Source organism: Lutra lutra, chromosome 16 (assembly GCF_902655055.1).
Source record: "Lutra lutra chromosome 16, mLutLut1.2, whole genome shotgun sequence".
NCBI lineage: Eukaryota > Metazoa > Chordata > Mammalia > Carnivora > Mustelidae > Lutra > Lutra lutra.
In genome coordinates this window covers 47,846,447-47,862,508 of record NC_062293.1, presented here as the reverse complement: position 1 = coordinate 47,862,508, position 16,062 = coordinate 47,846,447, and the positions used below count along the sequence as shown (strand labels likewise).

The window sequence follows — 16,062 nt, the reverse complement described above, 5'->3', positions numbered from 1 at the left end:
CATGGAGACTAAACAGCATCCTTCTAAAGAATGAATGGGTCAACCAGGAAATTAAAGAAGAATTGAAAAAATTCATGGAAACAAATGATAATGAAAACACAACGGTTCAGAATCTGTGGGACACAACAAAGGCAGTCCTGAGAGGAAAATAGATAGCGGTACAAGCCTTTCTCAAGAAACAAGAAAGGTCTCAGGTACACAACCTAACCCTACACCTAAAGGAGCTGGAGAAAGAACAAGAAAGAAACCCTAAACCCAGCAGGAGAAGAGAAATCATAAAGATCAGAGCAGAAATCAATGAAATAGAAACCAAAAAAACAATAGAACAAATCAACGAAACTAGGAGCTGGTTCTTTGAAAGAATTAATAAGATTGATAAACCCCTGGCCAGACTTATCAAAAAGAAAAGAGAGAGGACCCAAATAAAATCATGAATGAAAGAGGAGAGATCACAACGAACACCAAAGAAATACAGACAATTATAAGAACATACTATGAGCAACTCTACGCCAACAAATTTGACAATCTGGAAGAAATGGATGCATTCCTAGAGACATATAAACTACCACAACTGAACCAGGAAGAAATAGAAAGCCTGAACAGACCCATAACCAGTAAGGAGATTGAAACAGTCATCAAAAATCTCCAAACAAACAAAAGCCCAGGGCCAGACGGCTTCCCGGGGGAATTCTACCAAACATTTAAAGAAGAACTAATTCCTATTCTCCTGAAACTGTTCCAAAAAATAGCAATAGAAGGAAAACTTCCAAACTCATCTTATGAGGCCAGCATCACCTTGATCCCAAAACCAGACAAGGATCCCAACAAAAAAGAGAACTACAGACCAATATCCTTGATCAACACAGATGCAAAAATTCTCGCCAAAATACTAGCCAATAGGATTCAACAGTACGTTAAAAGGATTATTCACCACGACCAAGTGGGATTTATTCCAGGGCTGCAAGGCTGGTTCAACATCCGCAAATCAATCAATGTGATACAACACATTAATAAAAGAAAGAACAAGAACCATATGATCCTCTCCATAGATGCTGAAAAAGCATTTGACAAAGTACAGCATCCCTTCCTGATCAAAACTCTTCAAAGTGTAGGGATAGACGGCACATACCTCAATATTATCAAAGCCATCTATGAAAAACCCACCGCAAATATCATTCTCAATGGAGAAAAACTGAAAGCTTTTCCGCTAAGGTCAGGAACACGGCAGGGATGTCCGTTATCACCACTGCTATTCAACATAGTACTAGAAGTCCTAGCCTCAGCAATCAGACAACAAAAGGAAATTAAAGGCATCCAAATCGGCAGAGAAGAAGTCAAACTATCACTCTTTGCAGATGGTATGATACTCTATGTGGAAAACCCAAAAGACTCCACTCCAAAACTGCTAGAACTTGTGCAGGAATTCAGTCAAGTGTCAGGATATAAAATCAATGCACAGAAATCAGTTGCATTCCTCTACACCAACAACAAGACAGAAGAAAGAGAAATTAAGGAGTCCATCCCATTTACAATTGCACCCAAAACTATAAGATACCTAGGAATAAACCTAACCAAAGAGACTAAGAATCTATACTCAGAAAACTATAAAGTACTCACGAAAGAAATTGAGGAAGACACAAAGAAATGGAAAAATGTTCCATGCTCCTGGATTGGAAGAATAAATATTGTGAAAATGTCTATGCTACCTAAAGCAATCTACACATTTAATGCAATTCCTATCAAAGTACCATTCATTTTTTTCAAAGAAATGGAACAAATAATCCTAAAATTTATATGGAACCAATAAAGACCTTGAATAGCCAAAGGGATATTGAAAAAGAAAGCCAAAGTTGGTGGCATCACAATTCCGGACTTCAAGCTCTATTACAGAGCTGTCATCATCAAGACAGCATGGTACTGGCACAAAAACAGACACATAGATCAATGGAACAGAATAGAGAGCCCAGAAATGGACCCTCAACCCTATGGTCAACTCATCTTTGACAAAGCAGGAAAGAATGTCCAATGGAACAAAGACAGCCTCTTCAATAAATGGTGTTGGGAAAATTGGACAGCCACATGCAGAAAAATGAAATTGGATCATTTCCTTACACCACACACGAAAATAGACTCAAAATGGATGAAGGATCTCAATGTGAGAAAGGACTCCATCAAAATCCTCGAGGAGAACACAGGCAGCAACCTCTTCGACCTCAGCCGCAGCAACATCTTCCTAGGAACATCCCCAAAGGCAAGGGAAGCAAGAGCAAAAATGAACTTTTGGGATTTTATCAAGATCAAAAGCTTTTGCACAGCAAAGGAAACAGTGAACAAAACCAAAAGACAACTGACAGAATGGGAGAAGATATTTGCAAATGACATATCAGATAAAGGGCTAGTGTCCAAAATCTATAAAGAACTTAGCAAACTCAACACCCAAAGAACAAAGAATCCAATCAAGAAATGGGCAGAGGACATGAACAGACATTTCTGCAAAGAAGACATCCAGATGGCCAACAGACACATGAAAAAGTGCTCCATATCACTCGGCATCAGGGAAATACAAATCAAAACCACCATGAGATATCACCTCACACCAGTCAGAATGGCTAAAATGAACAAGTCAGGAAATGACAGATGCTGGCGAGGATGCGGAGAAAGGGGAACCCTCCTACACTGTTGGTGGGAATGCAAGCTGGTGCAACCACTCTGGAAAACAGCATGGAGGTTCCTCAAAATGTTGAAAATAGGACTACCCTATGACCCTGCAATTGCACTGCTGGGTATTTACCCTAAAGATACAAACGTAGTGATCCGAAGGGGCACGTGCACCCGAATGTTTATAGCAGCAATGTCTACAATAGCCAAACTATGGAAAGAACCTAGATGTCCATCTACAGACGAATGGATAAAGAAGATGTGGTATATATACACAATGGAATACTATGCAGCCATCAAAAGAAATGAAATCTTGCCATTTGCGACGACGTGGATGGAACTAGAGGGTATCATGCTTAGCGAAATGAGTCAATCGGAGAAAGACAACTATCATATGATCTCCCTGATATGAGGGAGAGGAGATGCAACATGGGGGGTCGAGGGGGTAGGAGAAGAGTAAATGAAACAAGATGGGATTGGGAGGGAGACAAACCATAAGTGACTCTTAATCTCACAAAACAAACTGAGGGTTGATGGGGGGAGGGGGTTGGGAGAGGGGGGTGGGGTTATGGATATTAGGGAGGGTATGTGCTATGGTGAGTGCTGTGAAGTGTGTAAACCTGGCGATTCGCAGACCTGTACCCCTGGGGATAAAAATATATGTTTATAAAGCTGTAAAAAAAAAAAAGAAAAAGAAAAAAGAAAGGATGAATACCCAAGTTTTGTAGCAACATGGACGGGACTGGAAGAGTTTATGCTGAGTGAAATAAGTCAAACAGAGAGAGTCAATTATCATATGGTTTCACTTATTTGTGGAGCATAACAAATAGCATGGAGGACAAGGGGAGATGGAGAGGAGAAGGGAGTTGAGGGAAATTGGAAAGGGAGGTGAACCATGAGAGACTATGGACTCTGAAAAACGATCTGAGAATTTTGAAGGGGTGGGGGGTGGGAGGTTGGGGGCACCAGGTGGTGGGTATTGTAGAGGGCACGGATTGCATGGAGCACTGGGTGTGGTGCAAAAATAATGAATACTGTTATGCTGAAAAAATTTTAAAAAAAATGTGGTATATACCACAATGGAATATTATTGAGCTAGACACAAAAGGTGTGTTCCACTTATACCAGGTACCTACCCTAGACAAAAGAGAGACAGAGACGGAAAGCAGAATAGAGGTTACCAGGGGGTGGGGGGAGGAAGAAATAGGAGTAATCATTCAATAGGTACAGAGTTCCTATTTGAAATAATGAAAATGTTCTGGAAATAGAAAGTGGTGAAGGTTTCACAACATTTTGGACACAATTAACACCAATGAATTATACACTTAAAAATGGTTAAAATGGCAACTTTTGTATTATACATATTTTACCACAATTTTCTAAAAGCTAAAAACAAAGAATTAGTGCAGAATTGTAACTCAAAATCTGTTCAGTACAAACTTCGTTTGCTTCATTTTTAAATAAATGTTCTCAATTAGACCTTTAATTTAACAAGTACTATTAAATGTTTACCATTAACTGGTAAAGGACTTTTTTTTTTTCCTGGTGGTGACTTTCTGCAGAGCATTTCTGCTCAAGGTATATATACCCTTTAGTCTTCCCATTCATTCTTCCTCTGCCTGCCTGGTTGTGTTCATGCAAGGTGAGTTTTTGCCTGTACCTGCTCGTGTCTGTAAGAGTCACACAGCTGAACATAGACACTGGGTGTGAGGATCGAGAAGAGGAGACAGGGCAGCCCACAAGGCCAGCTGTCCCAGATGGCTGTATGTGGGATCAACTTCTTCCGCTGGGGCACTTGAGGACAGATGCCTGGGGCAGGGTACTGGCAGAGCTGGTGAGCATGGGCATGTGGCACAGTCAGCTGTGCAGGAATGCATGAGAATACAAAAGAGTGCCTGTGACAGAATGTATGCAGGTGACCCTTGGGGCTGTTCCAGCATTCAGGCTGTGGGGTGAAGAAGGCCTGCAAGGAGCAAGGAACCCCAAGGCTTCACCTGCCCAACATCAGGCTCCCTCCATGTCACAGCATACTTCCCTCATGCCTCACCTCTGCCTGACCGCAGGGAGAAGCTCAGGGTGCGCTTGATGCCCTCACAGTTGCCTGGGTCTTCATTGATGATACCTACATTGGTGTTCCAGGTGGTCCAGTTGACCTCATCCACCCTGTAGGGCAAGGAGACAAGGGAGTTAGGAGCTGATGGCCTAAAAGCCATGCCTAGCTTCCCAGGTTGAGGGCTTTGTACCACAGGCCAATCCCAAGAAGCCCATAGACCAGGTTGGGGAGACATAGCTGGTAGGCAGGAGGGCTGAGAGGGCCTGCTTTTTGGACACCACCCCCGAAGCTCTGTTCTCTGACCACATCATGAGGCTCAGGGACTTTAAATGCTGGATTCCTGGTTCTGACCCTGATCACTGGATGACCCCTTTGGACACTTCATTTTCCTGTAGGTCTCCTATGCCCAACAGTAAGTCCTTGGTGCCCACAGCTGAGCCTTGGGGTAGCCCATGTACCTACCGATAGCTGGCCTTGGGAGAGTCCCCTATGTTCATGACTGGTCCCAGGAAGCCCTGAGGCAGGTTTCTGTATCCATAGCTGGCTCCAGATGAGTCCCTTATGCCCACAAAGCCCCAAAATGGCCTCTGTACCCATAGCTGGCTCTGGGTAGATCCCTGATATCTATAGCTAAGCCCCTGAGCTCCCTAAGTTTGATTTCCTGCCTGGGCATTACCTGAAACACCACCTGTAGTCATCCTTGCCATCAGGTGTGTACCCCACTTGCAACAGCTTGCCTGAGCGGAAGGCCTTCCTCATGCATTTAAGGAAGCTCTTCTCCGTGTCCAGGATGGTGATAGCTCTCTGTGAGAAGACACAGAGAGCAGAGGGGCAAAGGGCTTATCCCGGGGCTTCCCCTGGCTGTCAGTGGGGCTTCCAAGATCAGCCTCTCCAGAGTTTGTCCCAGTCCCAGTGCCCCTGAGCAGGACCTCTAGGGCCTTCTATGTCAAGCTTGTTTCTGTAGCTTGGCAGGTGCACACTCCAAGCTCAGCCCCTCCAGCCCAGACCTGCCCAGGGACTGCTGCTGTCTGCCAGGTCGGATTGGGGCAGGGCCTCCCACAAGTGAGGTAGAGTGTCCAGCCCCGGACTCTTCCCTGAAGTGCTCACAAAGAGGCAGAGAGTGTAGTAGTTAAGAGCAGGGCCACAAGATGGGACTACTTGGGTTGAATACTGACTATGCTACTTATTACAGATCTTCCCCGACATACAATGGTACAACTTAATAATTTTCAACTTCACAATGATACAAAAGCAATACGCATTTGGCAGAAACCATACTTCAAGTTTTGGACATGGATTTTTTCCCAGGCAAGCAAAATATAGTACAATCCTTTCTCATGAGGCTGGGAGTTCCCAGTCAGCCACGCGATCACAAGGGTCAACAACCAGTACACTTACAACCACTCTGTACCCATATAACTATTCTACTTCTCATTTTTATTATAGTAGTCAATAAATTTCATGAGACATCCAACATTTTATTATAAAATAGGCTTTGTGTTAGATGATTTTGCCTAACTGTAGGCTAAAGTTAAGTGCTCTAAGCACACTTAAGGTAGGCTGGGCTAAGCTGTGATGTTTAGTAGGTTGGGTGCATTAAATGCATATTTAAATTATGGTGGTTTATTGGAAGGTAACCCCATTGTAAATTGAGGAAGATCTGTAGTTAACTTGGACACAGTACCCAACTTCTCTCTGCCTCAATGCCTTTATCCAAAAATGGGAATGATAATGGTAGCCACTTGATAGCATTGTTGTGAGAATTAAATGAAAGCATGTAAAACACTTAGAACAATACCTGGTATAGAGTCAATGCTACTTAATAAGAATAACAGTTTATTATTAGGCAGGAGAGTAGATATGGATCAGGTGCCTCAAAAATGCAACTATTAGAGCTCCCCCCGTTCTAGCTGCTCCCCCCAAGTATGGTCTCTGGTGCCCACCCTAGACCAAGCTTCTGTGAGGTGGGCACCCCCTGGGGCTGAGCCCTCCATCTCCTGCCCCTGGAGACTGTCTAACCACAGTGTCTGTGAACACCAGTTGGTGATGCTTGGGAGGGAACCCCAGAAGGAGGGGCCAGCAGGGAGTCGACTGGGGGAGATGCTCTTGCTTGATCCCCCAGGGCTGCCTGGGGTCTCTCCCCTTCCCCAAACCCTGCAAGGGGTCACACACCTAACTGTGCTATGCAGCAAAGAGAGCAGCAGACATCCTCCTGCTGGGCACACCCCTCCCACTGACCCACCTGTAGCTTCCAGATGTTCTTGCTCTCCTGCGCAATCTTGTTGACAGTCTCACCCATGAGGGCAATGAGCATGTTCAGCAGAAGAATATAGGTGAGAATCACGTAGGCCAGCAACAAGATGATGAAGACAGCCTTGAAGTCATAGTTCTCTGTGAACTCCAGATCACCCATACCAATGGTGAACTTGAAAAGCTCCAGACATGTGGAGTAAAGGCTGTTGTAGGAGCTGTCAGGAGGCCGGCAGCCTGGCCCTCGCCACCTGTGCAATGTGGACTCAGCTGGCACAGAGTTATTCTTCCCATCCTCAATCAGCGTCACCACCGCTACAGGGCATGGGGAGGGACAGGTGCAGCTGAATGGAAGCCAAGACAGAACCACCAACAGACACACCCCATATCCCAGGATGGGTCTGCAGCAGGAATGCTGCTTGGCCATGGAACACTTCTTTATGAACTTAAACACAGAAAAACCACCTTTTTCTTCAGAACTATCAGCCAACTGTTGTAGTATAGCTGATCCTTGAACAACATGATTGGAACTTCATGAGTCTACTTATACACAGATTTTTTTCAATAAATACAGTATAGTACTGTAAATGTATTTTCTGTATGATTTTATTAATAACTTTTTCTTTTCTCTAGCTTACTTTATTATAAGAATACAGCATGTTATATATATGTATAACATATGAAATATGTGTTGATCAACTGTTTATGTTATTGGTAAGACTTTCAATCAGCAGTTGGCTATTATTAAAGTTTTGGGGGAGTCAAAAGTTATTTGCAGATTTTTAACTGTTCAGGGAGTTGGTGTTCCTAATCCCCCTGTTGTTCAAGGGTCAACTGTATACTGTTTTGTTACACTAAGAGCTTTATCATCATCTTCTAGGAAAAAAAAACTGTTAAAATAAATATACAAATCTATACATACAATGTGAATATAGTCACCTTTGTGCAGCACACAACCTGCCTAACTTTACATATCAGTTCTGAATCCACACCCAGCTTCTCAATCACACCCTGTCTGCCTGTGCACCTTAGAGAGTGACCCAGAGCTAACTCATTCCAGAATGATAGGGACTAAGCAGCTCAGAGCAGAATAGCCTCTTGCAGCACACTACACCTTTCCTTGGGAAAAATAATCTGGAGTCTGACAGCTTCCATAGCAGTTGTTCCCCCATGGTTCCTGCATAGCTGGTAGCCACGAACCCACTTGGCCAAATCCCTTCCCATGGGTACCGACAGACCAGGGCCTTCAGACTAGGTGCTGGAGCCCATACCCATCCCTATCAGTCAAAGCTCCCAGGCAAAACTGTCCATAACTCTGAGACAGAGATTCCAAAACAGGCTCTGGGGTGGGGACAGGGGACGGTGTGCATGTGAACCATGTAACTGCAGGACTCAGATGAGGATCAAAGCAGAACCAGGTGCCCAGAAATGCTGCAGATGTGTCAAGAGCTCAGGAACCGGCTTGGAGAGGCTCCCAAAGATGACTGCTCAGACAATCTCAGCATCAAGATAGATGGTAATAGTTAAGATTATGACCCATTTAACAAAGTGAGAATCCATGAAAAAGAAACAAAAAAACAAGAGAATATGTGAGGCCACGATGATGTAAATAATAAATGAGTGCAGGAGAATGGAAAGCTCCTCCCTACAATAGAGCGCCAGCTAATAAATGCAGAAGGAACGACAGAGTTAGAAAATCATCATCTGGCAACTATTAGGATTAAGTGATTCAAGTGAGCATCATCTGTTTCAAGTTTGATGAGAAACAGGATATTTACCTAGTCTCAAAGCATCTCCTCACAAATTACTCATTGACTCTAATTGATTCCAAAGGGAAAGATAATTATTTGACAGTAATCTAGCAGAGCCATCAAAACCAAGTAATTAAAGTTAACATCACTAGAAATGGGCTAAACGAACATTGTGGGACTCCTGATACAATGGACTGAGGAAGACACACATTACTTCCTTGATATTCTGATTTTAAAAAATACATACCTGAATCTAATTGTGAGGAAACATCAAACAAACCCAAACTGAGAGACATTGTAAAAACCAGCCTTTATTCATTAAAAATGCTAAGGTTACAAGACAAGGAAAGACTGAGCAATCACTCCAGATTAAAGAAACTAAAGAAACTTGACAACTACATGATCTGGGATTTTCATTTCTGTAAAGGACATTATTAGGACAATTGGTGAAATCTGAATAAGGCTGGTAGATTAGCTAATAGCACTGTATCAGTGTTTTATTTCCTTATTTTGATCATTATACACTGTTTATGTAAGAAAAATATTCTTGTTTTTAGGAAATGCAGACTTTATCCAGTGGTAAAGGGCTGATCATGTCTACAGCTTACTATTTTTTTTAGTATGGTGGTGGTGGTGGTGTGCATGCACATGTGTGCGTGCATGCATGTGTGTGTGTGGGGGGGTGTGTGTAGCAGAATGTGATTTTAAAATGTGGTAAAATTTGGGGACTCGGGGTAATAAGTAAAGTTATTTGCACTATTCTTACAAGTTTTCTGAAAATCTGAAATAATGTCAAAATTAAAATTTAAAAAGGGGCACCTGGGTGGCTTAGTCAGTTAAGTGCCAATTCCTGATTTTAGCTCAAGTCATGATCTCAGGGTTGCGAGGTCAGGCTCTGCCCTGGGGACGGAGGCTGCTTAAGATTCTCTCTCCCCCACTCCCTCTGCCCCTCTCCTGCTTTCTCTCTTTCTTTCTCTCTCTCTGAATTAATTAATTTAATTAATAAATTTAAAAATTAAAAGTAAAAATGTAAAAAAAAATCTAAGCCAAATGCAGCTATACCTCTAAAATTGCTTACAATGTTTTATGAATTACATTTCCATGTTCTCCTGCTCATTTCTTGTGTTCTTTATTTTCCAACTCTTTCACCTACAGATACATACCCCAGTGGGCCTCTCCCCACCCTGCCCCTGCAGAGTCCTCAGGAAGCTGAGGTGAGCAGGATCTCTGCCCACCACCAGCCCTGAGCAAGCCCATTACCTGTGGAAAACCCGAACAAGAAAACAAGGTAGACAAACATGAAGCGACACAGGTCTCTCAGGATCATCTGCAGGAGAGAGCAGGCTTGTCAGAACCAAGTCTAGTCCCAGGCAAGGCCAAGGGAGGGGTCAGGACTATGTCAACCTAGGAGTTACTCTTGAGCCCAAGTAGAGCTGGAGAACATGCAGGAGGGTTTGGTTTGGTGGCTTTCAGTTCTGGGGTCATGAGGAATTCATCCATAGTTCCCACCCTTGGCCTTTGTTCTGGTGGGAGAGGGGGGCCTGGTATGTAGAGGGGTCCAGTTTTAGGGGAGCCCCCAAACCTGGGTCAGGGTCAGATAGCCTGATTCTTGAGGAATACACTGGGAAAGTGGGTCCTGATCTAAACAAGCGCCTCCCAGACATTACAGAGGATGGACAGAGTTTGTAGACCATGTCCCACATACCCATGGTATAGACAGGCTCTGTGGAGAACCCACTTGGACACTCACACCCACCTTCTCAATCATAACAGCATAGATGCCCATCTGCTGGAAGCCGCGGGTGTAGTAGAGCATGTTGGTCCAGCCCATGGCCAGGGAGAACACCATGGAGGCCACGTACTCCTTGTGGTGGCAGAAGTACAGTACCACGGTCCCCAGCATGAACAGAGACTGCATAAAACTGGAGGTGGAGGGATAGCAAGCTCTGTCTGTGAGCCCCCAGGAGACCTGCCACCCTCTCAGAAGCACAGACCACAGGCTGTGGTAGGAGCTAGGGTTGGCTGTCCTGCCTCTTTTAGCCCATGATACTCAGTGTGAGCAAGAGCGACCCCAAGAGGGCAAACGTTGGTTAGGGGGTTACAAAATCTTTTTCTCTATAGAAAGTACAAATATTAACACAGTACACAGACAGTGTATTTGTGGTACTAGATAATGGAAGGGGCAATTAGGGAAAAAAAAACATCTAAAAAGGCAAAAGAGAAAAAGGGCTGAGAAACACCGCTTAAGCAGTAAGGAATGGCCGGCCATGCACTCCTGAAAAATCACAGGTGGAGTCTGCTGGTCACACCCTCAAACTCAGAAGCAGAGCCAGGGAAGACGTCCTTCAGCAACTTGGCCTGCTGGTGGCTACCCAAGTAGGATCCATGGATAAGGTAGACTAAATCTGATAATCCTATGTCAGAGTCTGTCCAGTGGTCCCCTCTTTACCTATTCATCCCAGGTCTCCTTGTTCATCATGGCCTCCTCCTGAAAGTCCACCAGCTACCTTTGCACTATAGACCACACTGACAACCTCATTTGTATGAGAGAATGCAGCAAAAAATTACCATTGTGCTGATGTGAGCCTACTGTAAATTAATGTCAGTAGACTGGGCCCATCAATTGGAATTCCGCTGCAAAGGAAAACTATTCCTCTGTATTTGCAGAACTTTAGCCAAAATAAGAACTGACACCAGTTGAGATAGGCAGAGTTGCCTTGGGTGGCAAATGGAGCCCTCACATATGAATTTGGGAAGCGGTTGACAAATGGAAACTGACTTAGCAGATGCAACAAAACCGTATTCCAAATTGTAGTGGGGGGAGAGCTGAGAACCATTTCATTTAATCAAGGAGTCTCAAAAGGCTTAGGGACCTCTGGAGGAGAGATGAAGAGACCTAAAATAAAGAAGAGTGGAGGTTTTGTCTCTGAAGAAGATGAAACAGAGGATCTTTGGATCCTCTTTCATCAAACAACGTGAAAGCATTGGTATTTTACCAAAAGCAGGAGACTACAGGATTTTTATATAATACAGATTACAGAAATCCCTCTTTTCCACTCAATTCTCAGAAATATAGCATCCAGACTTCTTCCCTTCAGGTAGAAGATTGAAAAGATGCAATTGACTAACTTTGGATATTCTCCAATAAATAGCTTACATAGACTAGTTTATAGTGAAGCTCAAAATTGATAAGCGCTATTCATGCATTAAGAGCTTCTAGGGGCAGCTGGGTGGCTCAGTCAATTAAGCGTCTGCCTTCAGCTCAGGTCATGATCCTGGTGTCCTGGGATCAAGCCCAGGCTCCCTGCTCAGCTAGGAGCTTGCTCCTCCCTCTCCCTTTGCTGCTTCCCCTGCTTATGCTTTCTCTTGTTCTCTCTCTCATTCTCTGTCAAATAAATAAATTTTTTTTTAATTTTAAAAAGAGCCTCCAACCAGTTTTTCAGTCCTCCACTCTTATTCATTAGCAGATATAAAAAATTTCCAGGTATCCTTTAACATGAAAGATAGAGCAAAACAAGAAAATGGGAAACAACAACTTGGAGAAAATAAAACCTATACAAAGAGAAGAAAAATTTACCAAAAACTCTTAAGTCTCAGAGAGACAAAAGAAGATTATATCAATGAAACAAGAATAGAATGCTGTAAAGAAGGAACAAAGAATTTTGAAGAGTATTTAGAAATTAAAAACATGATATAAAAAATAATAAACTCAATGGGAGGGTTGGAAATTAGAATTGATTTGAACTTCCCAGAAAGAAGAGCCAAAGATAAAGAGATAAAACAGAAGTGAGAAAATATAAGAACTGGTTCAGACTAGGTCAAGAAGTTCAATATACATACCACAGGATTCCAGAAGAGAAATCAAGAAATAAAAGATATAAATTTCCAGATTGAAAGAGCCCCCTAAGTGCCCAGGACGTTGGATAAAAACACATCCACATCAAGACACATCATTAAGTTTCAGAACACTAGGAACAAACAGAAGATACTACAAATTTACAAAGAAAAAAAACAAACCAGGTCTTAAAGGAGGATCCAGAGTCTGAATGGTTTTGAACTTGTTGTCTATAATACTGGAAGCAAGGAACAATGGAGAAATATCTTCAAATTCTTAGAAGAATTGTATACCCAACCAAACTATCAACCAAACGTGAAGGTATGGTAGAATAATTTCACACATGCCAGATTTGAAATAAATTTTATTCCCCCTTGCCCTACTGTGTGTCTTCTCTCTTTGGCTAAAGGATGCCTTCTCCCCAAAAAGGGGAATCAGTAAGGAGGAAGACAGAAGGTTAAGAAAATAAAGGATCCAAATCAGGAGAGAAGTGAAAGGGATCTCCAAGGTGCTAGTGAAGGGATAACACATTGGGTGTGTATGTGGCAGCGATGAAACTCAGGAACCGGGTATGGTGAGAGCTGTCATCATTGTGTTCTCCACCATGAGGTCATCCTTTTCACCAGATGATAATACTGAAGGATGTGCTCAAATAAAACAAGGAGTAAAACCACGAAAGAGATAGTAAGTCTAACCCAGGAGGAAAGCAGTGAGCATCCCAAGGCTGGCAGCAAAAAAGAGTCCCAGGAGGACAGCTAAGCAGCAGGCCCAGAGAGCGAAGAGCTCAGTTAGAAAGAGAGGACAGCACTCCAGGAGGAAACCCCTCCAGAAAAGAAAAAGGAGCAGGGGATTCCAATCATATGATTTAGGTGACTGAGTTTGAGAAAAATTGTACTGAGGGGTTTCAAGATCTCTGGGATGAGTTAACAGTGGATACAAAGAAAACTAAACAAATAAAAACAAGACAATTACTAACTTTAGGAGAAAGAGGGAAAAAAGACACAGAGTATATTTTGAAACTCAACTGTGAATACTACTTATAGAGACATAAGAATGTAAATTACTGGGGCACCTGGGGGGTTCAGTAGGTTAAAGCCTCTGCCTTCGGCTCAGGTCATGATCCCAGGGTGCTGGGATCAAGCCCCGCATCGGGCTCTCTGCTCAGCACGGAGCCTGCTTCCCCCACCCCCGGCCCACCTGCCTCTCTGCCTACTTGTGATCCGTCAAATAAATAAATAAATAAATAAATAAATAAATAAATAAATCTTTTTTAAAAAATGTAAATTACTCAATATCCAGTAAAACAAAAATTACTATGAACCATATTAGAAGGCTAGAGAAGTGGAAGGAGAAAGGAAAGAAGTACAAAGATGCTAAATCCTCATCTACTGGGTGAGTAAACATCAGAAGAAAGTTTTGAGAATGAAAAGTGATTGTCCCTGGGAAGGAGGAATGCAAGGAATGGGAAGGGTTAAGATGAGGAACTCATATACTGGTTATAAGCTTTTTAGTACTCATCAATGTTTCCATATGTGCATGGGTAGTTTAAAATAAAATAAATTTCTAACCTGCTTACAATGGGTCTTCCTAGAAATAGAATCAAGTTTATTGGCACAATGCTATGTAGGAAATATTGCTTCTCTTAGTAAAGCAAACCAGCATCGCACTAACCCTACAGACCTTGCTCTTTGAAGTTAAAGGGTAAGTATCTCAGAGAAAGACAAATACCATATGATTTCACTCATATGTAAAATTTAAGAAACAAAACAGATGAACATAGGACCCCTAAATAAAATAAGATGAAAATTGAGAGGGAGGCAAACCGTAAGAGATGCTGAACTCTAGGGAACAAACTGAGGGTGGCTGGAGGGGAGGTGAGTGGGGGGAAAGGGTAATTAATTGGGTTTTGGGCATTAAGGAAGTAAATTGATGTAATGAGCACTGGGTGTTATATTCAACTGATGAACCACTAAATTCATCCCCTGAAACAAATAAAAAATAAAACAAAAGTGTAAGCATCTCAAGATTATAGCAAAAGCGTGGGGTTTGTGAGTCCTAGGGACAAGCTAGCTACAACTGGATGAGAATCAGCTCCTTGCATTTGCCAGGAATAGAGAGAGAGGCCTCAGGAATGAGGTAAACCTGGAGATCAGAGTAAAGTCCAAGGAAGAGATCCCAGGAGAAGAACCCATTGCCATCTGAAGGCCCTCTTTGTAACCTGGGTCCTGCGAGGAAACTTCCTAAGGTTCCAGGTTATTTTGTGAAGGAAGGAGGTTCTTTGTGACATCCACATTGTTCTTGTAACCATGTTTTTGCTTATCTGTCTCCCCCTAAAGCAGTGTACCTCCCCAGGTAGGGGGCATTTAGCAATATCTAGATATATTTCTGGCTGTCAAGACTAGGGGACAGGGAGAATGCCATTGGCATCTGGAAGGTAGAGGCCAGGGATGCAGCTAAACATTCTACAATGCATAGGACTGTGCCCCCCTCCCCAGCAAAGAACCATCCAGTCCAAAATGTCCACAGTGCCAAGGCTGAGAAACCCTGCCCTAAAAACTGGAAATTCCTTGAAGATAGGAATCATATCTGTTTCATCTCAGTATCCCAGTGCCAATTCACTGAATGCCAAATGTTCAGACAACGTATGAAAAAAATGAATAAGAGTAGTCAGACTGTAACTCAGACTCTAAGCCCCATAAGCCCACCTTTGTCATTCCCTAGCACCTGGTGCATCTCAGACAGAGTAGAGCCTCGGCATCCACTCATTGGACACACATTTCCTGAGGGCCTTCCACCATTCATTCAACATGCTTGTGAGGTCCTACTGTGTTCCAAGCCCAGCACGAGTGAAAGGGTGGATGAGAAGGATGGCTATAATCTTAGGACTGGGCCAACAGATGCTGTCTGTTATGGAGGCATAAGAATCAAAGTGTCACTTACAAAAGCATTTCACTGTAGCTGTCCACAAACAAGGTCTTCAGTGATGGCCGCCTCTGCAGGAAATATTGAATCTGCAGGCAAACAGAGAGAGTAAGCTCCCAGGAAAGGCTAGATGGTGAGCACTTGCAATGTTTCCTAAATGGCCTAAAATGGAACACAGGAGGGCATCAAAGCAGATTCCAACGAGGGTAGAACAGTGAGGCTAACAGGTAACTGAGTCAGGAGAGATTTTTTAAAATAGAGAGTGGAATTTTAACAATACCTAGAAGTAAAGACAGGAAATAAAATCATCAAAATATTATTAATTGCTGTATTTGGATGATGAGGTGGAGAGATTTTTTTTTCTTCTTCCTACTATGTACATTTTCCCTAGTTTTCTTTAATAACTGTGCATTATAGTAAAAATTCTTTAATCAGCCTCCACTGAACTAAGTCACCAGATTAGCCAGTGCTCTCCATTCCTTGAAAATATTCTGACCAATGCCCACAGTGAGTGCTGGTGGCTAGGAGGTCCTCTCTCAGACACCCACACCTTCCACTCCCTCCCACTAGTTAATTCTGGTTGCTGAGAGTGC

General features: G+C 42.9%; 2 protein-coding genes across 9 annotated transcripts in view; one reads left to right on the top strand and one right to left on the bottom strand.

The window, feature by feature from the left end:
- The window catches only part of LOC125086968 (ATP-sensitive inward rectifier potassium channel 12-like), an 874,374-nt gene that overhangs the window by 442,499 nt on the left and 415,813 nt on the right, over positions 1-16,062 (top strand). The window lies entirely within an intron of this gene.
- TRPV1 (transient receptor potential cation channel subfamily V member 1) overlaps positions 1-16,062 on the bottom strand; it is a 51,396-nt gene that overhangs the window by 8,693 nt on the left and 26,641 nt on the right. For all 6 annotated transcript variants that reach the window (XM_047706687.1, XM_047706685.1, XM_047706688.1 and 3 more), the window contains 6 exons: positions 15,488-15,558; positions 10,469-10,634; positions 9,973-10,039; positions 6,954-7,276; positions 5,388-5,515; positions 4,706-4,821 (listed from right to left, as the gene is read on the bottom strand). In XM_047706687.1, coding sequence (XP_047562643.1) covers positions 4,706-4,821; positions 5,388-5,515; positions 6,954-7,276; positions 9,973-10,039; positions 10,469-10,634; positions 15,488-15,558 — 871 coding nt within the window. The remainder of the gene's footprint in view (positions 1-4,705; positions 4,822-5,387; positions 5,516-6,953; positions 7,277-9,972; positions 10,040-10,468; positions 10,635-15,487; positions 15,559-16,062) is intronic.